At 36.0% G+C, this 22,224-nt stretch overlaps 1 protein-coding gene across 2 annotated transcripts; it reads right to left on the reverse strand.

Moving 5' to 3' along the window:
• Positions 1–42: 42 nt before the first annotated feature.
• LOC137818427 (dol-P-Man:Man(7)GlcNAc(2)-PP-Dol alpha-1,6-mannosyltransferase) lies at positions 43–22,224 on the reverse strand. 2 transcript variants are annotated; one of them, XM_068621861.1, is made up of 19 exons: positions 22,058–22,224; positions 21,932–21,973; positions 21,783–21,828; positions 20,974–21,060; positions 20,363–20,418; positions 20,161–20,278; positions 19,223–19,281; positions 17,792–17,863; positions 16,638–16,701; positions 16,413–16,516; positions 15,024–15,095; positions 13,731–13,817; positions 13,569–13,636; positions 9,676–9,744; positions 9,521–9,603; positions 8,081–8,177; positions 1,366–1,431; positions 534–627; positions 43–441 (listed from the first exon to the last, which is right to left on the reverse strand). In XM_068621861.1, the coding sequence occupies exons 1-19, from the start codon at positions 22,184–22,186 to the stop codon at positions 358–360; spliced, it is 1,497 nt and encodes a 498-aa protein (XP_068477962.1). In that variant the 5' UTR covers positions 22,187–22,224; the 3' UTR covers positions 43–357. The 2 variants fall into 2 exon arrangements, with proteins under 2 accessions (XP_068477962.1, XP_068477963.1); XM_068621862.1 differs by lacking the exon at positions 20,974–21,060 and having other exon boundaries at positions 22,058–22,220.

Below are 22,224 nucleotides of genomic sequence, written 5' to 3' on the forward strand. Positions count from 1 at the left end.
AAATGTGTTATTCATATATGCATGTTTATATGGCACCAATGCTTTCAAAAGTTATTTGTCATGTACTTCATTGATAATGAGAATGTACATACGAGTACAATAATTTTTCTTGTAGTATTTCGAACATTGATTCCTCTGATGTAGCTATATCAGATTTTTCAATTAGAGTAGATTCATACTGGTTCAACAATCTGATATGGAATAACTTGAAAGCTTTTGTTAGTAGGGGTCACAATACCAACTTTAGTCAAAATTACTCACCGCTCTTCCTCATTGGTATCTAAGAAAAAAAGGACAAAAAGGATACCCACACCCTTCAAACCTGACGATCTCAAACAGACTAACATACCAGACAAATCATAATGAGCAGCCAGACCAATTTTGGCTGACAATATTCTGGTTTTCTAAACTTCCATGGACATAAACTTTGGGCTCTTTAACCTGCAAAGGGTGAAAACAAGGATCAATAATTCTGGAATGAACAAAGCATTCATTGTTTGAGCTGGTTGTGAATACTGATAGCAACTGCCAACCAGTAAAATGGGTGGAAAGCCAGATTTCAAGCGGACTCTTGAGAATCCATCTTCAGTAAATAGGCACTTGAATCCATTGATCACAGGATGTTCACTGTTAAAAGATCAACAAGGAAGTCAGATAAACCGGAAAATTTCTTGCAATCAGGCAATGCACTGACATATGAAAAATCTATATAACTTGCAGTTCAAGATTTCCAAACGTTCATTTCATTCCTCTCTATCACGGGCACTTCTACACAGAAAGATGACCGAAGTCATAAAGAAAATTTATTCATCCAAGCACCTAATGTTAAATATTATGTCTGTTAGAGATGTAATACAAAATCATTCATGCATCTTCGCTTAATTAGCTTAAGCTTTTGGGATAGTAGGTCCATAACATGGTATCAATACTTCCAAACCAAGTGTTACAGATTTCAGTCCATGCTGCAACATTCTTGCAATAAATATTAAATAAATTTCAGCACAACGTTGGTGGGATTGCACACTGTTTATGATTCAAGCCAAAAGAGATGATGCAAGAAATGTATTCTAGATGTAATATAAAATTATTAACGTGCCTTTAAACTATACATAAGCTTCAAGAAAGTTGGTTCATGGCAATGACCATTATGAACACAACATATGGTGATGAAGTCCTTGCCAACACACATACTCTTCAAGGGGATCTAATGTATCAAGTTCATCAATTTTATTTCACACACTTGCTCACTTGACAATACTATCTTTTGGCAATATCTCTCATCATAAACATAGCATGTGCCATACAATTTATGTTTGGTCAAGTACTAGTCTAGAAGTAATATACCAATCTGTTAATATAACTCACTTTATAAGAAAAGTAAAATTTCTATGGTGAAATTCTTCCAAACTAATTTGTTCTTCTTTAGAATACCTGCACCAAAGAATTCAAGAAAGTACATTAGAGTCCGAAAATAGTGGGAAGCAACATGGTCTGGTCATCACGAATTGCAAGCAATCAACATAACAATAATAAAAAGTATACTAATAATACCTTGTTAACACTTAAATCTTTCCCATTACTATCATAGATCATGTAAACAGCATATGCAAAAAACAATCTGCATAATCATCATGAGTTAATAAATGTTAGGAGGAGTCCCCCTCTTAACATTCAAATCCAGAATTGGACTTGCTACAGCAACAAATAGTATAGAAGGCTGTTAGGAACCCAGAAAAAGAAAAAACGAGACACAGAAAGATAGAGATAGGATGCTGAGAATTCCTCTGTTTATTGAGATTCACTGTTACAGGAAGTCAAACCTTCAAAGGGAACAACCTCCCTTTCTCACAGGACTATTCCTGTTGACACAATCTAATCCTCTCCAAAAACTCCCCTTCCCAAAACCTGTTGGTCTTTATTTAAAGACCAACCATACCCCCACTAACCACTAACCGCTCCCTTAGCGGTTCCTAATGTTTCTCCTATGGTACACCTTTCCTGTCATTTTCCTATTCTTATTTTCTGTCCTAACATTACTCCCCTCTGATACAGCAACCTTGTCCTCAAGGTTGAATTCAGGAAATTGTTCTTTGATTGTTGTCATGTCCTCCCACGTAGCGGTGTCCCTCTCTCCTTTATTCCATTTTATCAATAGTTGTGGAATATATGCTCCTTGGGTGAACAATCTTCGTCTATCCAGTATTTCCGTTGGATGCCATTCCTCTGTCGGACCTTGCAACTCCCTAGGGAGCTCGGGTTGAACTTCTTGTGTCCCTATTGCTAACTTCAGTTGCGATACATGGAAGACCGGATGGATTCGAGCTGTTTCTGGCAGCTGTAGGCGAAAAGCCACCTTTCCTACGGCAGCCTCCACTTGAAACGGGCCGTAATACTTGGCTGCCAGCTTTGGATGTAATCTGTTTGGCATTGACAGTTGTCTATGGGGCCTGATTTTTAAGTAGACCATATCACCTACTTTAATTGGGGAAGGTCTCCTATGGCGGTTGGCGTATTTAGACATCATATCCTGCGCCCTTTCCAGGTGAAATTTGAGTTGTGAGAGAGCCTCATCCCGGTTCATTAGATCCTGTTCCACTGCCTCTACCATCGTCTCTCCGGGAATAAAGCGTGTCAAGGATGGTGGGGGACAACCATACACTACTTCAAACGGTGTACACTTGGTCGCTCCATGAAAGCTGGTGTTATACCAGTATTCCGCCCACGGAAGTAACGTCGCCCATACATTAGGTTGTTCCGAACTAAAACAACGTAGGTATGTTTCCAACGTTCGATTCACCACTTCCGTTTGACCGTCTGTTTCGGGGTGATAGGCCGTGCTCATCTTCAACGTCGTCCCTTGCAACTTAAACAATTATTTCCAAAACAGGCTTAGAAACGTTGAATCCCGATCACTGACTATGGATGTGGGAATGCCATGTAATCTCACTACCTCCTTAACAAAAACCTCCGCAATAGATCTCGCCGAATATGGGTGTTTAAGGGCGATGAAATGACCATACTTGCTAAGGCGATCCACTACCACCAGTATTGCGTCCTTCTCGCATGATTTCGGAAGCCTGACGATGAAATCCATACTTATCTCCTCCCACACCGTTTTCGGAATAGGTAGAGGTTGTAGCAATCCTTGTGGTGAACACGCCTGATATTTGCTCTGCTGGCACACTGCACAGGCGTGGACGTAGTCCATCACACTCTTCTTCATGTTCATCCAGTATAGCGACTGACCTATCCTTCTGTAGGTGCGGAAAACTCCTGAATGTCCACCCAACGGAGTCGTATGGTATTCGTGTAGTAACTTGGGTATCCAACTGGAAGACGCCGGCAGCACCATTCTACCCTTGTAATGAAGTCTCCCATTTTCCAGGGTGTAATTCCCATGTGACTCCGGGTCGCTCTTCAAGTCCTCCATGATCTTCTTTAGGGTAGGATCTTGCTCGTTTTCTTCTTCCACTAATTCGATGTCCCTCCAATAAGGTTTGGACAAGATATTCATCTCCTTAACTCTGTCTTCCTCTTCCTCCAGCCTTCGAGACAGCGCGTCTGCTACCCTATTGGTCGCTCCCGGTTTGTACACAATATCAAAGTCGTACCCCATCAACTTTGCTAACCAATTTTGTTGGTTCTGGGTGGTTATTCGTTGTTCCAAAAGGTATCTCAGACTCTTTTGGTCAGTATACACTGTGAACCGCCAACCTATCAGATACGGTCTCCAGTGTTGAATAGCCAACACTAAGGCCATTAACTCCTTTTCATATACAGATTTGGTGAGTGAAGTCTCAGCTAAGGCCTTGCTGAAGAAAGCAATAGGTTGTTTGTTCTGAGATAACACTGCTCCAAGTCCTGTCCCCGACGCATCACATTCAATACATAAATCTTGACTGAAATCTGGCATCTTCAGCACCGGAGCTGTGGTGACTGCTGCTTTCAACTTGTGTAACGCTTTCGTGCTTTCTGCTGTCCAGACAAAAGTTCCTTTCTTTAATAGTTGTGTCAAAGGCCTAGCCATTTTTCCATAGTTATAAACGAATCTCCTATAGTACCCCGTGAGACCCAAAAAACCCCTTAGGGCCTTCAAGGACTTAGGTATTGGCCATTGCAGTATAGCCGAAATCTTCTGGGGGTCCATTTGAACCCCTTGACCAGATATGACGTGACCCAAATATTGTATCTCCCGCTGGCCAAAATCGCACTTCTTGTGGTTGGCATAAAACTGGTGGTGCTGCAGGGTTTCTAAAACTTGCTTCAAATGGTCCAGGTGTTCCTCCCAAGTTTTGCTGTAGACCAAAATATCATCAAAGAAGACCAAAACAAACCTCCTTAAATAAGCTTGTAGAATGCTGTTCATGGTGCACTGGAAGGTGGCAGGCGCGTTTGTCAACCCAAAAGGCATTACCAGTGACTCATAATGTCCATGGTGGGTGCGAAAAGCGGTCTTCTGTATATCCGATTCATGCATGCGAATTTGGTGATATCCTGCCCTGAGGTCCACTTTAGAAAAAAATTGCGCCCCATATAGTTCGTCTAACAGTTCTTCTATCACCGGAATAGGGAATTTATCTGGAATAGTTGCCTTATTCAGAGCCCTGTAATCCACACAAAACCTCCAGCTGCCATCCTTCTTCTTCACGAGGATCACCGGACTAGAATAGGGGCTGTTACTGGGTCTAATTATTCCACTCTTCATCATTTCCTCTACCTGTTTTTCTATCTCTGTTTTCAGCACATAGGGATATCTATACGGTCTTACATTGATAGGATCCGTTCCAGCTTTGATCGGAATCTTATGGTCAATTTCTCTGTTGGGTGGTAGCTGTTTGGGTTCTTCAAAAACCCCTTCATACTCCTTCAGGACGTTCTCCAACTCTGCTGCTTGTGACCCTGTTAATTCAGCAGAATCCTGGATAATTCTGGATTGGTCTAAGACTGAAACTTCAGCATTTTCTATTCCCCACACAAGGGATACTGCTTCAATTTCTTTCTCTTTTTTTAGAGCTTTTGGCGTCACCAACATTCGAGCTAATTTGGGCTCTCCTCGGATGTGCACTTGCTTTCCTCCCCTGCAGAAACTCATGGTCAAAGTCTTCCAATTAATTTTCACTTCCCCCCGAGTCGCCAACCATGCCACTCCCAAAATCATGTCCACCCCTCCTAGCTCAAATACGAAGAATTTCTCCTTGATTCCATAAGTTCCCAGCTGTACTTCCACCTCTGGGCAACATCCGCTTGCAGATTTTTTGTAGCCATCCCCTAGCCTCACCGTATAAGTTGGTGTTGCTTCAACTTTTAAACCCAATTGACTTACTAACTCTGTTGAAATAAAGTTGTGACTGGCCCCACTGTCAATTAGCACCAGTGCGGTTCTTCCCTCCACGGTGCCTTGTAATTTCATGGTGTGTGGTTGTGTTAAGCCCTCGGCCGAGAAAATGGACAGGTCCATTTCTGGGTTTCCCCTCTCTTCCTCCTCATCATGACCATTCTCTTCACTCAAATCCCCCTCCTCTTCCGCACAAATGATCACCCTCAGATTTTTCTCTGGGCAGCGGTGGCCCGGGCTATATGCCCCGCCACAGTGGAAGCACCTGCCCTCTTCTCTCCTTCTAACGTACTCGGGGTACGGAAGCGTCCTCGACCCACGGTTCCTGGTGCTCTCCCCTGGCCGAGCCTCCCTGTTAGTCGTGATCGTCTCCTTCCTGGCGTTACTAGCCATGCTCGTTGCACTCGATCCACCGCTTCCCCTCGTCACGTCGGCGCGACTCACTATTCCCGATCGACTGAAAGTGGTGGCGTTCCGATAACCGCTAATCCCCTTAATTTCCTCGTTGAACGCTTCCTCTACATCAAGAGAAATCTCCATTGCTTTCATCACTTCCTTCGGATCATGGGGTCGGATTTGATTTCTAATCCTAGGTTGTAGGCCCGCAAAGAAATAGCCCAGCAACTGTTCTTCTCCGGTTTGTGGGGCTTGAGATACCAATCCTTCAAATTCTTGGATGTACTCCTCCACTCTCCCCTTCTGTTTGAGCTTGGCCAATTTCTCGAAAACGGAGCTCCGTTCTTTTCCCCCCAAATCTGCGAATCAGAGCTAAAGAAAACTCCTCCCAAGATTGGTTCTTGGAATTCTTTCTCCAGAAAATGAACCACGAACTAGCGCTGCCTTCCAGGCTGATGAACGCTAACTTTAATTTTTCCCGTGCTGAAATATTCTGTACCTCAAAGAACTTCTCGGCCCTAGCCAGCCATCCAATCGGGTCTACTCCCTCAAACATCGGAAGTTCTATTCTCCTCGACCATGGTCTTCCTTCGCTTTCGTCCTCATACTCCGATTTGCTACTCTGTTTTACCCGCTCATCCCTTCTTTCTTCCCCATTTACTGAACTTTCTCCTCCGTCCGATAATCGGTCCCCCTTCTTGAGGTTCCGCAGCATTTCCTTGATGTCTATGATGTCGTCCTTCAACCCATTGATATCATTTCTTAATTCCATCATCACTCTTCCTTGATCGCTGGTCAACTTCTCCAATGCACTCGTCCTCTGTTCCATCCTCCACCTCTTCTTTCTCGCCCCCAAGCTTCCCTTCGGATCTGGCAGGTCGGACCAATTGTTAGGAACCCAGAAAAAGAAAAAACGAGACACACAAAGATAGAGATAGGATGTTGAGAATTCCTTTGTTTATTGAGATTCACTGTTACAGGAATTCAAACCTTCAAAGGGAACAACCTCCCTTTCTCACAGGACTATTCCTGTTGACACAATCTAATCCTCTCCAAAAACTCCCCTTCCCAAAACCTGTTGGTCTTTATTTAAAGACCAACCATACCCCCACTAACCACTAACCGCTCCCTTAGAGGTTCCTAATGTTTCTCCTATGGTACACCTTTCCTGTCATTTTCCTATTCTTATTTTCTGTCCTAAGAAAGGCACTCACAAGTAAATGTTTAAAAATGTAAACCCTAGAATCACAATGATGGCTCATCAACTAGAGATAAGGTGTTAACTAATAAACTTGAATATGGTGAGCATCAGGAAAAATAGATCAAGGTTCATTGTGTTTTCATTAGTCCAATGAGAAAGACATTCACTAATCATTCTCACTATGCTCAGAAAAAGCCTGCAGTCAACCAAATACCTACATACTTCAGCAACATTATCAAGGCCTCCATTACATGCCTTCCCACAGGAAATTACCTCTATGTCATACTCAATTACAGTTTCAAGATCCAGAAGCAGCTTGACCTTGGGTCCACATGAGTATCACTTGGAAGACAGTCAAGCATACTAGTCTTAGTGAAGATGTCCAGTGCATATTTTCTCAGGGAAATGACAACGTCATCATCTATGATGATGTTGTCATCAACATTCACACCAAATAAATGCATAATCAGGTGAACAATGTAGGGAAAACAGAGTAATTAGTCTTACAATGACTCATACCAAATTGGATTAAGGTAGAGTTAAAGCATTCAAACCAGGCATGGGGAGACTCTTTCAAGTCATTCAGAGGGTGTCAAAGGTGGCATACAAGGTGAGATCCACCAGAGATGATGAAAGCTTGATATTGTTACATGTAAACCTCTTCTAGCAACTCTCCATGTAAGAAGAAGGCATCCTTAATGTCTAGTTGGTTAAGCAGCCAATAACCGATGACAACCATTGCAAGAATTAGACACACAAAAGTTATTTGGCAACAGGGGAAAGATGTCACCATAGTTGTTTACAAAGATCTAAGTATAGCCGTTAGCCACGGAGCGAACTTTGTACCAATCAATATTGCCATCCAGTCCAACCATCAGAATATACACCCAATGACAACCAACAACAGGCTTCATGAGAGGTAAGGGAACCAACTCCCAAGTAATTGTGCATTACGAGCACATACATGATTCTCTATTTAAAAGGAAAAGAACAACACAATGAAAAGAAACAAGAAATATAAAATGTAATCCCTAAATAAAATTAATGCTGTATAATATTTCCTTACATAATTATATCTTTAACAGGATCCATGCAATTAACTTGATGCATTATTAGTACAGCGCAAAAAGAATAGAAACAAAATATACCTCCATGGCAAATCACTTTCACAAAAGCGAGATATCCCATTCATGGCTGAAAATGTATCAATGTGCACCAACTGTTCATCTGTGTCATTATGAAAACCTGCAACAATTAAAAAAATTAACACATACATCAAAAGTAATGACAAGGAGCCATATGAAAAGGATCATCCATGTAGCATTCAATTTTTTCATCCTTTGTTGAAATTTCCTTTTTTTAATTTAAATGAGAATATTTTTCTGGCTTGGAATTATTCTAGGTCTCAAAGACTGCTCCTTTGACTCCTATTAAGATGAAAGGAATTTGGAGCAAGAAAATCAATTGTACACATCAAAACAATCGTGTTACATCAACCGAACACCAGAAAAATATGCTTAAATGATACATTGAGTGTAGAAATAATAATAGTTTCTTTCTAACACAACTCACCAAGCTAGAACATTAGCTTATTTGTGACAAAGGTAGTTTAAGAAGATATCATGCAATGACTTGTCAAGGGCCAGGGACCTCAAACAATATTTTGTGAAAATATCTGCTTGTTGAGCATTTGGATTGACAAAACAAGTTATCATGTCTGTAGAATGGATATTTTCTTATAGTGACAATCTACATCATTGTGCTAAGTCATCCCCCTAGAAAACAAGATTGGAAACAATATGGAATGCTTCTTTTGGTTATCACAATAAGTATCACAAACACTGCCTTTGTATTGTCCTTGAGAACCACTATTGCATCTTGGTCCATGAATAAATTACCAAAAGCTCTGAACGCCAAAAGGGAAAGCTTAGGCATATTTATTGTGACTATAATTGTTAAATATTTTGCTCAAACCCCTGACCAAAGAACCACACACAGTTTATTCTAAATATCCTTTTGAGAATTGGGATAGAGATTATCATTATTTTTTTGGAATACTAGTAAGAGAATAAGTCTCAATAAAGCACATCAAAGTCACACATCACTTAATTTAATCCAGAAATGTCACATAAGAGTGTACATGCAGGAACTGTGTATCAGACGACACATACGATCCTCTATTTATAATTACTAGTAACTATACAATTGGGTAAAGAAAGAAATATCTAACATAATCCCCAAATGTAACCTATATATTTTTTCCATATTTACATTATCATATCTTTATCATCATACAAAATGAACCATACCATGAAAATAACTTCTAGAAGAATAAACTGTGACCAAAATATCAAGCTCAGTGACCCATATTAAAAAAAACGATACTTAGTAATCCTATGAGAATCCAACAGTCCAACAATATTAACAACTTTTAACAGAACTTGCCACTGTTAATTGTGAAAAACAGAAACTACAACACACTATTTTTACCAAATGAAGGATCAAACAAGAAGCAGTTTCTCTCTAGGAAAATTCTAGCAAAATACTTTGCAGCCAAGGCATGGATATTTCAGGACTTATGTACTCACCAATTCCGTGCAATTCTTTTAAGGCATACCCACTAGGATAGTTCCAGTATGATGCCATGAAACTTGTGATGGTGCCTGCAAGACTGCAAGATAGAGAATAAGTACAAAAAAATTATATATCCACTACCAATGAAACAAATGACTATTGAACCAACCTCACTAAAAGTAATGCCAACAAAATGAGGAAAAGCAAGTTCCAAATCATCTTTTTCCTATTGTTGTAACTGAAACATTTGAGGATGCATATTAATGAAGATTAGCAACTTAAAAGGGTAAGAAACCAAAAAACAGATATAACTACTAAAAAAGTGAAACATCTGCAATTTTCATCTCTGTTTATACTATATAGAATGTAAATACAGTTCAGTTCAATCATCACTTCAAATATACCCTGCATTTCTCATCCTGATTACAACTCCTCCATTCATTCTTCAACCAATCTCATCAACAAGCTACACAGATAAGCAAAGTCATGGGATTTACAAATATATTGAACACAAACTGGATCCAGACTAAAGTTATGTATTTTGCTTCTCTTTTGGCACTCAACTCAAATTGCAGCAGCTTCAACAGTTTGTACCTTGCATAGAAAAATTGACCACCTGTGCTGCTTTCTTAGTTTTCTCTTTCCTATTCTCCTTTGGTTCCAGATTTCTAGTTTAGCTGGATCAATTGTCCTCGTAATTATTCTTTACTTGTTTTATATCTAGTTAACTTGTTTCTCTATAAAAATGGCTAGATGACAATGAACATAATAATGTATTCCATACTATTTGCATCCCCAACTAGTAGGTTAATGGTTTTTTTGTTGTCATTGTAAAACTATAAACATAAAGACAATCATTGAGCTGAAACTGTGTTTCTATGACAGCATAAGTGGTTTATTTATATCGAGAAAAAGAAATCAATACAGTGAATAAAGGAGATTTCATATCCTTTTATAATAAAGATAAGATCCTAGAATAATACATCTTGATATTTCTGATGGTCCTAATATCTGTAATTATTATAAAGATATGATTCTTATTTCTTTAATCATAACATTTTCCCTCAAGCTGGAACATATAAGTCATATGTCTTCAACTTGCTACAAATGTGATTGATCCTTGTTCCTCGTAGAGATATAGTGAATATGTCAATCAGATAATCACAAGAGTTGACAAATCAAGATTAATTCATTAGTGAAATGCTGTCAATTTTGTGCCATTCTCACTCTTTACCTAAACTCTCTTAGGAATAGGCTTTTAATCTTCAAACCTTCACCTACAAAGGGAGTAGGCCGAACCACTCCTACTCTTCATACTTCTCATGCACCACCTCCAAGGCTATCACAACTCCTAGGAGAGCTTTGTTCCACCATCAAACCATGGAGCTTCCGCATTCCTCAACAAAAACCGCAAGAAAGGAGACACAAATCCATCAGATATGATATCTCCAAACTTCAGTTTTTTCCTTGTGAAATGATAATCTACCTCAATGTGTTTGATTCTTTCATGAAAGATAGAATTAAAGGCAATGTGTAATGGTGTCAAGTTGTCACAACACAACATATAAAATTTTCTACAAATTTAAGCTATTTCATTCAGATGCTGCTTCAACCATATGAGCTTCCAGGTGCTAAAGTCATTGTCCTGTATTCTGCTTTTGCATTTGATCTTGCTACAATATTTTATTTCTTACTTTTCCAAGATATTAAATTACCTCCAACAAGAACACAATTTCCTAAAGTAGAATATCTATCAGCTTCAAAATACCTAACAATTTGAGTACTCCCCTTATCTTTGTAAATGAGGCAATTTGCTAAGGACATTCTTAATATATATTAGGGTTTGTACAACTACATTTTGACAAGGAGAACTCAAAAAATGACTTGCTTCGCTCACTGCAAAGGCAATGTCATGACGAGTCAAAATGAGATAATTTAGCTTGCCAACTAACCCTTTATATATCCTAGGATATAAGGCTCTCTTTGGCCTAGTACCAGTTTGACTCTTTGGATCCATTCGTGTGTCTAGTGGCTGTATTTAACATCATTGTTTCTTCTAAAATATCCAAAGCATATTTCCTACGTAATGGTGTCCAGTTGTCACAACATATAAGTTCTTGTAATTATCACAGTCATGTTGAATTTGAAACTAAATTACATGAGAAAAATGAAATTTCACACATAAATGACCTCAAACCACCTATTGTTGTAAGTGCAATCAAAATGTCAAATGCTTTGGGTTCATTCAATGATGTTAATTGTCTTGTTGCCTTCACTTGGCAACTAACAAAATGAATAAACATATATATTGTATTGTTAGAACTTATATTACTGAAGCACTATTTGTGAAGCAGAAACATGGCTCAAAACATACACTTCCCCATGTTGGAACCAAATTAGACATGACACAAAAGTAGCATGGAAGCGGTGTCGGACATAGCCTAGTCAATGACCATGTCGATGATGACACAACCCAACCTCTTACACGGACACAACCCCTCATTCCTTTGGTAATACTCTTTCAATCGTTTTTTGCTTCTACCATGTATCTTTTACTCTTGTTGAAGTTGTTTTGCTAAGAGAAGCAATGTAAGCAAGACAAATAAGGAGAACTTTCTTATCATCATGGAGGTTGGACCACAATCACGACTCTCATGAAGAAGCTCTCTAATGGCTACTGTGTCTTTGGAAGATCCATGGACAATATTGTTTTTGTCTCTCAAACCAAGCTTTGGGCTCTACGTTTCTCCTCTCAATTTGATGATTACCAAAAGATTTTTTACTCTATTGAAGCTTCACTCAGTTCCTCAATTTCAATTCTATAACTTCTGTACCTCAACAAGAGGAAAAGCAATGATGTTTGGCACTTGAGGCTCGATTACTCAAGCATCTTTGACAGATTCAGGAACCTTGACATTGTTGTGCCTCTCGAGGAGCTAGTTGATGATTCTATAGAGAAAGATAGCTTCCCTACACAAGAAGTTTGCTTTGTAAGTTTCTTTTTTCTTTCATTTTTGTGTTAGGGTTTTAACTTTATGTGACTCGGAATAATGAATGTGCTTTCATTTTGGTGTTTTACTTAGAATCCCTATTCAATTCAGGAATTTTCGTTCTTTGAACTAGCATTCAATTCCGAGTCTCTTTCCCTTTTGAACACTTTGTCACTTCATGAACCAAATTTAGGAGTTGTAATTTTAAGTAATGACCAACAATTCATAGTATTTATCTTTTTGTAAGGCTCTTTATTATGATGATTTTCGCTAGATTTTTGTTGTGGACTATGATGGAATATGATGCCTCTTACTAATTTGTTTTTGAGACTTAATAAGTTACTATCATATCCTTTGTCATTTTCAGATTATATGTGTGTGTGGGTGTGCATGTCCTATCTCTCTGTCCTATGTTTTTTTATTTTGTTGTGTCCTTGTTTCCATGTAGTGTCTGAATTAATGCTACATAGAGCGTTATACCAAGCCCAGTCCAGAAGAACCAATACATATAGAGGATGAGAAAGAAGCTTTGTAAATTGAAATAACTTGCTCCAATGTATTATAGCAAATGCTAGTTATTCAATTTTTCAAGCTACAAAGGATAATGAACCTCAACCCAAATTTTACATAATTTAAGCAAGGAATATGCATGATTCTTGATAAACCATACAATAACCTCATACAACCACCCGTAAGGCAAAATTCAAGTTTGTCTGAAATAAAAGGGCAACTTCCACTCAAGTCCTCACAGTCAAGAATTGCCATTTGTGACCCAAGCTTAATGCCTTGGTCTAATGAGCCTCGCGACAGGCTGACGCAGCATTAAAAATGTTGAGAATATTGTTCATAATCCAATAACAAATGACAGAGAATACATGGTAATGCCATAGAAATAAGGAAGGGATAGCAAATTCATTCATGTTTTAAAATCCCAATTACTTGTTTTCCCCTAATATCCATTTTTGGTTGCACTTTAGTATCCGTGATCACACAGTGCAATAAGTTTAGAAAATAAAAAATAGAACCCAATTAAATTTTAAAGACATGTATAATACTCATAAAGAGAACTTACATTCTATTAGAAGCAATTGAAGCAGAGACATTAAATATTGGAACTGAACTAATGATAAAACGAAGCTCCTGCAGTATGCGTCAGAATAATATTGAATATATGTTTCAGTTTGAAGACAGACACACAAATTAAGCATCGGATTTCACATTATAAATATAGTACCTTGTGAGGAAGCTTAGAATAAAGCAAAATAAAGGCAAGAACTGGAAAAGTGAAAGTTCGTACTCTTCTGTCTAGAAAAAGGCCAAACTGCAAACAAGAACAGCATGTCAAGAAACTCAAATTAGGATGTAAGAGAGGCTTTCTTCTTTTTCTTTTCCCAATTTTTTTCTTTTTACTTTTTCAGTTCGAGGAAGGTAGAAAAAGTGGTCTTTTCTAACAATCAAGTGATATGAATCAGTTCACCTCGTAAAAGATCTTATATGATATTTGTAAATAGGGAAACTTGTAATTTTTCAGATTTTATTCATGTATTCCTTATTTTCCTTTAATTACAAATAAAGATTAAATATGTGTAGCAATCATACAATTCTTGTAATCCTTTTTTACACACCTAAAGCACTCTTCTAAGGCTATCTCTGATTGGGTTTCAAATATTCTCTAAACTAAAGAAAATAAAATCTAAATATTGTTCCAAATAACATAAGAAACTCAAAAGATATTATAACCCAATGATAATTAAAATCCAAGTTAAATATAAAATCCTGGCTAAATACTAAGGAAATATTAATTTCCTAAAATGTTAAATCCTAATCTAACTAAATTAAATAGGAAAGCTATGAACTCAAGAAAAAAAAATGAGAAAGAGAACAATCTTAAATAAATAGATAAATAAATGTTAAAACAAAAACTCAATTAAAAAAATCTGATGTATCCCACAAGTATTAACATTTGAAACACAAATTAATTAGTTGCTCAACGTGAGATAGGTTTATGTACAAGACAAGTATATAAACTATGAAAAAGGAAGTCCAAAATAATTAAAAATGACACAATTATAAATCCATCCTTTATCGCCAAGTATGGCCCAACACATTTGTCTAGAAAAAGTCTGATCTTCAGTGCATTTACAATGACTATCCACAATCCAAATATCCTGTTATTAAACTAGGTTTTAAAGAAGATACATGGTTAAGTATATGCATTTTAGATATTTGAACTGACTCAAAACAAATAGGGAACAATGCAAACAGGTAAAAGACATTCTCTATTAATTGATAGCTCAAGCATAAATCATTGGAAAAAAATTAATTTTAAGTGGTAGCTCAAAGTAGACAGCAAAATTTGGGTGCTACCTTTAGACAGATTTGATTTTAAGGAGAAAACCCAAATTATTTCATACTTAAGTTACAAATTATTAACATATCAATGAAAGTAGAAGAAACTATGTCAAGCTAGAAATCTACATAAGGAACTATTCAATCATTAGAAGATATTGGACAATCCAAGACTTACCAGTGAAAGTGGATATGCAGCAAGTAGTGAACGAGGAAGTGCTGAAGTGAAGTACCAGTGGAAAGCATTTGTCTAACAATAACCTTGTCAAGGAACGTAGTAATATATGAAATACAAATAGGACAGTGTTATCAAAAGCAACAAGCAATATGCAGATTTTATATGATGATGAACTCATTATGCCTTGTCCCCAGGAAAAACAGATAAAATTCACAAAGATCAATGAAGATTAGAAGAAGTATTAGCCACTGAACATCCAACCATCCAAACCCTAATCCCAATACACCAAAATCCTTGTTGTTGCAGAAATTTACTAATTCCTCCATCTCATATTACTTGTGTTTTAAGAGAATACACATTTCTTAAGAAAATTAATAAAGACAAATTACTATGATAAAAGAAAAAAACTTTTTGTTCAGAACCTAATCTTATTTAACAAGTAAGAATGTATTTGTGAATTCATTCAAGTATTTAGGAAGATACCCATAAATGAAGTTATTGATGAAAAAAAGTAATTAATGCTCTCTTGATTCCTGAAGTGACAAATATTTTGAAACAAAGTACAATACCCAAAGAGACATGCACTATGAGACAAAGGGAAGTACATATCTGTTCGAAAAATCCTTATTGGGTCACAGATGGCTTTCAGGTACTCACTTCAAAACAAAGATCTTAGTATTCCCAGGATTTCCAAAAGAAGTAGTAAATCATTACCTCCCAATAGAACTCCCAAAACAGTGAAATTTCACAACATCCAGACACAATTATAGCTATCCACATTTAAACAAGTCAAACCACTTAGAAGAAGTAACCATCAAATCAAATATGTCTTCCAAAAATATAATATAAAAAACATTCACAAAGCTATCATTATCCTCTAAAGAGAGAATTGTATGATTGTATCATCAGCAAACTTAAAATAAAGACCATAAACTCTTGTAAACAATAAGCCACCTCTAATATCCTTAATGATATTCCTATCCGCAGACAGCATCTGAACGAACTCAATTCATAACATCAACCTCTAAAGTAAACAACAAAGGTGACAAAAGATCCCCCCTCCTAACTCCCTACTAAACCAGGACTTAACCTCATCATTCAGCCACAAAAAAAGGGTAGCAAAAAAGGCCTGCTTGGTAAAAAATATTTTATGCAAGAAATAGTGAAAATGGATTTTTGTTCTCAACTTTCCTGTAGAAACAAACCCTTCCAAAAATAAAAGAAAGTGAAAAAACAAGGTGTCCTTTTTGTAATTATTCCCAAAAACAAAAAATGGTTTTTCAAACCAATCAGAACCAGAAGAAAAATAAAAATACCCTGATCATGAAATTTGTATAACATATTTTCCATATTCTACAGCCATATAACATATCACTTGGTGAAGGATACTCCCCATTCAGAGCTTTTGTTTAGTACAGAGTTAAACCAAAAGACTTCAAATTCAGGCCACAATAATCGTTTCCACATAATTGAATCAACTATTATGGTTAGACCTGTATTCAGAAGACCATAATGTTAGAATCAAATTTAAACAGCACAGTCTCCTATCATGCATAATTTTTTTTATTTAAGTTACAGATTAAATTTAAAATAAAAAAAATGTACATCACCAACCTATGCAGAAGAGGGCCATCCCAGTGCAGTGTTTCAGAGCACCCCATACTGAAATTTTGTTTGTCTTCCCTTCAAGAGATGAATTTTATTAGGCACAAAGCATGATCATGTTACCATGTCAAAAATAAATTTCCAATTTTATAATAACTCAACCAAAATAGCAAGGTCCGAAAAAGGATAGAAAAAATTCATCAAACAGCATAATTAACTTCAAATGCCAAATATAATAAACACTGTTCTCAAAACATTGATAAACCAGGCATGGTTAAGCAATGAAGTTCCACATTTAAATGTTAAATGAACATTAAATAATGTCTTGCGGACTGGACTGAGAAGAACCTAAATCAACTCTACAAAAAAGGCTTATAAGGTTAGAACTGTACAAGCTTTATAAACTCTGTTTAAGTAATATCTAGTCAATGTGGGAGTAAGTACATCCCAAGGCTGCAACTAAGGCAGCCCAAAGAGGCCACAAATAAGGCAGGCCGGGAGTGACTACAATTAAGGCATTTTCCAACATAGGAATTTTATGGTGACCCAAGTGAACATTTCAAACACCTTGTTGATTATTTTATAACCTCTAAGACAGAGACAAAGCAACAGAATTTCTCACAAATTGGAAGCCTTAAAATTGAAATACTCAATAAAATAAAAGTCCAAAGCAGATTTAATTTAAATTATGCTGAGAAATGTTGACATCAATATTAGAGCTGTTGCCATGACAGCTCACAGATTATGTTCCCTACTAATAGTAATTTAGGAATCTGTTTCCCATTATTTGCTCTATTTCATAACCCATTATTCAATATTTCCTAACTATTAGTTTTTATATCCGTTCCCATCTAACTAATTATCAGGTCCATAAATTTAGAGAGTAATTTTACAAAATATATTATGTATATATTCGTAAAAAAGTGAAATAAAAATATAAATCAATAGAATTTGTTCTCTATATTTACAGGAAATGTGATCTTTATTATAAGTAACGGGAAGCATCATAACTCATTGGATATCCTTCAAACCAAACAAATTAAAGAATTGACTGATATCTTACATGGATGTTAAGCACAATGGAAACCTGACAATATCTATATCAGTAGCTCAAGCATTTAAGGAGAAAAAAGAAAAGCAGGTTACAGAAAAGCACAACATACCAAAAGAAGTTGCAGCCCAATGGAACAAAGAAGCAACAGCATGTCACATCTGAATACAGTTGTAGCAAAGATCTGATGATCCGAAAGTACAAAGAGATTATTTTGAGAAAAGGCAAAGTATATCAAGCATACTATGATATTTAGAATTAAAAGGGGCCACTAACTCCAGAAACTATTCTAGGTATCAATAATCAATGGTAAAAGGATTACAGTCCCTCCTGTCTCACTGTGTGTAAGTGCATACATGAAAAAATAATATATTAAACTAGTACAACTATGAAAAAAAATATTACCATTTTCATAAAATGATTTAATTTCAAAATCATTGGAAACAAAATGATGCTAAATAATAGTAACATAACATATTATAAAAGCTTGATCACTTGAATCAAAGAATGTTTCCAGAATTGATATGCACTTTATAAAAATTCCCACATCTAGTTCTAGTTAAAATATATAAACATACATATATTATATATATATATATATATATATATATATATATTTCAGGAAGGTTATAATCCCTGATAATTCTCATGTTTCAGCTAAATACATTCAGAGTGAAGGAAGGAGGTGGGTTTTGTTTCGTTATCAAAATGGAATGTAAGAGACATCACATCATTGATCATCCATTATCACTTACTCCTCCACCCTAACCACACACCACTGCCACTACTGTCTTTGCACCGCAACTTAAACTACTCTAACAGCCCTCTTAAGGAACTCGTGAAGTTTTCTCTCAAAGTTGATTAGGGGCAAGAATAGCATTCATAGAAATATTCTCACAAGATAATTTTGCCCTTGCATGCTTTCAGAAACATGTAAGTCCCATGTACAGTCCACTTTCGTCACCCCTAAAAATATTATAAAATGTTGATAAATTGTATGCTTCCCTCTATTCTGGTCAAAATGGACCAAGAGCATCTCATTCTCACCTTAACTATTCTTCACTCCTTTCTTTTTTAATTTCCCACACAAAAAAAATATAATCAAGGGCACTGAATTTGTCTCTTCTAAGCAGAAAATGACAAACACACATGTCCATGGAATTCCCATGTGTTATTACATGGGCAACACATTCACATACACATACAAACGAGAAATGAGAAATTTCGTCAAACTAATAGAATTGGTTCAGAATCAATATTAAGTAAAGATCTCTGAAAAATAAAGAAATAATATCCATGTAACTGGTCCCAACTAATGGAAAAAAAAAAAACTTTTTTTGCAAACTTGATAACATGAAAAATTAAAATTTTCTCTTTAAAAATAGAAATCTTACATGAAGCCTGGTTCAAAAAACTGATTCCAACATCTAGCATGGCAAAAGATGTATATGATAAAAACTGGAAAATAAAAATACAGAAGAGTTCGTGATATTCAACAGAGGAATGCTGTATTGAGATGAACCTTAAGCAACAATATACATACCAGAGAGTTTAGAGCTGCATAAAAACGTCCCTCAAACCAGTATCCATATGCCAAATTCACTGCAAAAATAAATCCAGAGAAAATCCAGCACCATGACATTGACTAGAAAGCAAGAAAAATTATTTAAAAGAATTCTAGATGTAAGTAAGACAGAAAACTAGAATAGGGTATAGAATATAAAACTCAATGAATTAATGCAACAAAAAGTTGTATTTAATAATTTATAGAATTTTCTCAGTGTCCTTCTAATTTATTTCCCTATCAACATGTTATAAAAATTTCTTGCTAACTTATCAAAAATCAATCTAATCTTTTAAAAATACACATCCACATGTTGCATATTTGAAAAGAAAAGAAAAAAAATCTCATTAGGGTCATTTGTGTCTGTTATTAAATTAACGTGATGTCAAAGAGTAATCAAAGTGTACTCCTGTATTAGCACTCTGTTAGTCCTTGGTTCTGCCATCTTTCTGTTTGTATTAAGGAAGGATTAGTTTTTATAATGATTCAGTTACATTAATCACTATCATGTAACCAACTGCTGAGTCAACAACTGGATAATCCCTGGGCAAAATTTATCAGAATTTACAGTTTCTAATTCTGGCTTTCTCAAGTCAGAATCTATCCTCTCTCTACTCTCCACTAGAATCATAACAATGTTGTGTACTTCAACTTTATTCCATTCCATATTGTATTTGTATATATCATTTTTTCTTTGAAACATACAAATTCTCTGTAGAACCATTATGCCTTTATCTACAATCAGATAGCGACCAAGGCAATGATTTCCTTCCTTTCTGAGCTAAAGGTCCCCATATATAAATCCAGCATTCTGGGTCTGCCCCCTGGTGTTATCTAGTTTCACACTGCCTTTCATCATTAAAAACAAGAGAAACACTATCAAGAATATAAAGAAGCAAGACAAGCTAAGTAGTTACCTAGGCCCAGTGCAAGAATGTTAGGAAGCGGACGGGTACAATAGAACAGAAAATGAAACTGTATGGCAGTTAATATTACAAAGAAGGCCTCTACTTGATGCCCAAATTTATTCCTTATCTGCATATCAAGATTATTATTAGAATATCTTCTTTATTGGTCATGAACAGATATCAATAGAAAAAAAGAGACAAAGGTACATACCTGGTGTCGGAAGAATCTTAGTGTATATAGTATGATGCACCCTAGAGCCATTCGAACTAGATATCAACAAAAAGATATATTAATGTACTTCCCACCACGTTCTCAAGAAACAGAGAATGCGAGAATGAAAATTGAAGGCATTTTGAGATATTTTAGCATTTTGAGATCACCAATGATAATAGACTCAGCTATGAATTCCAAATTACTTTATTTGATATGTCAATTCAATTATGCACATACAACACACACATTGGTCTCTAATAAATGCCCACAGACTAACACAATTATGTAGTGAAACAAGAATTTGATCAGAACTATTTTTCAAGCATTTTTTTCCAGCTAAAGATAGCGTTTTATACTTCAAACTTCTTGTAGTGTGTTTTTTTTCTCATCCACACAATTTCCAGTAATCCAAACAGAAAACTAATAACTTGCTTCTTAATGCACTACCCAGTAGGAAACACACCACGCTTTATCATTAGTACTAGTCTATCTCAATTTAAACCAAAAGGAAGGCAAAATCCAGAGATAAAGAAAAAGATAAACAGCATTGAAAACTATGATGAGCAAAAATCATAATGCACTGATTGTCAAGTATGAGAGAAGGATACCAATGACAAGAGCATAAAACTTTGGCAAATGCAGCAAACTTGCAGTCAACACAAAAGGAGCTGCAATGATTGACACAAGCAAAGCACCTAAAACAAAATAACAATGACAACAGCACTATCAGATAACATCTAATAATAAAATAAAAAGAAAGCTACGCTGGCAGGCACCAATTTATACTAACAAAGCATGGCCATTTGACAATCCAACTAAACATCAGAACGGTTAAATTTCCACAGCTAAAACTAAACAAACTTGAATCACGTTAACAACTCATACATAACACATGGTACTCACAATCTCAGATTATTAAATGGAACCATTCACATTAGGCACACAACCAATGCAACTTTATAAACAAGTCCTTAATCCTCATTTATTTAATTCTACATAAAAAATTATTATCTTCCATAATAAACCACAAATACCTGCCTAAATACCTGCCTAGTGTTAAGGGTCTTTTCCGACAAGATTCTCCATAAACTAAAATTAACTTATGTATGCATAAGCAAATTTGTATAAAAAATAAAAATAAAAAATAAAATAAGTTTTTCCATAAGCTAAAATCAGTTTACGTGTAAGCTAATTTATAGAAGTTCACTGAAATAGTTTCTCTAAATTATTATTTTTAACATGGACATGAGCTAAACTTAGCCTATGCTCATTTCATATTTTCTCTCTTACAAGTGTTAGTGAAAAAGTTTGTACAAACAGAGCCTAAATGCGAAAGCATAACAAAAAAAATCTTTATGACCAAACAAATAATACACATATTTTGAAAGAAATTGCCAGAAAATACAAAAAAAAATACCTAAGAAAGTGCGAGGAACCACCCCAGGGAATTCCAGATGATCATACTATTAACAGAAACGTTAAAACATCATCAATTGAGTCCAATAACATATCAATTAATCAATTAATAAAGTTTATAAAGTTAACAACAGCACAAAGTAAACTCACATTCTCTAGGTTAGTCCAGTGATAGAGAATATCGTGCATTGCCTTTAAGAAACAAAGATAAATAATAAATAAATAAAAATAAGCAAACAAATTGAGGAAGAAGAAGATGAAAAGAGAGAGAGAGACCTGAACATTGAAGCTCTCTTCGACCTTAGTGTAAGGAATGGTGAGAACGTATAAAGCAGCGATTGACGCCAACAGCAAATCGTAACCATATCGCTGCAGAAAAGTCTCCGATTTCGAATTGGAAGCCATTGTTGTTCGGTTTGTTGCAGAGTGAATGCAGAATAGAC

The sequence above is a fragment of the Phaseolus vulgaris genome, chromosome 10 (genome assembly GCF_000499845.2).
Source record: "Phaseolus vulgaris cultivar G19833 chromosome 10, P. vulgaris v2.0, whole genome shotgun sequence".
NCBI classification, from domain to species: domain Eukaryota; kingdom Viridiplantae; phylum Streptophyta; class Magnoliopsida; order Fabales; family Fabaceae; genus Phaseolus; species Phaseolus vulgaris.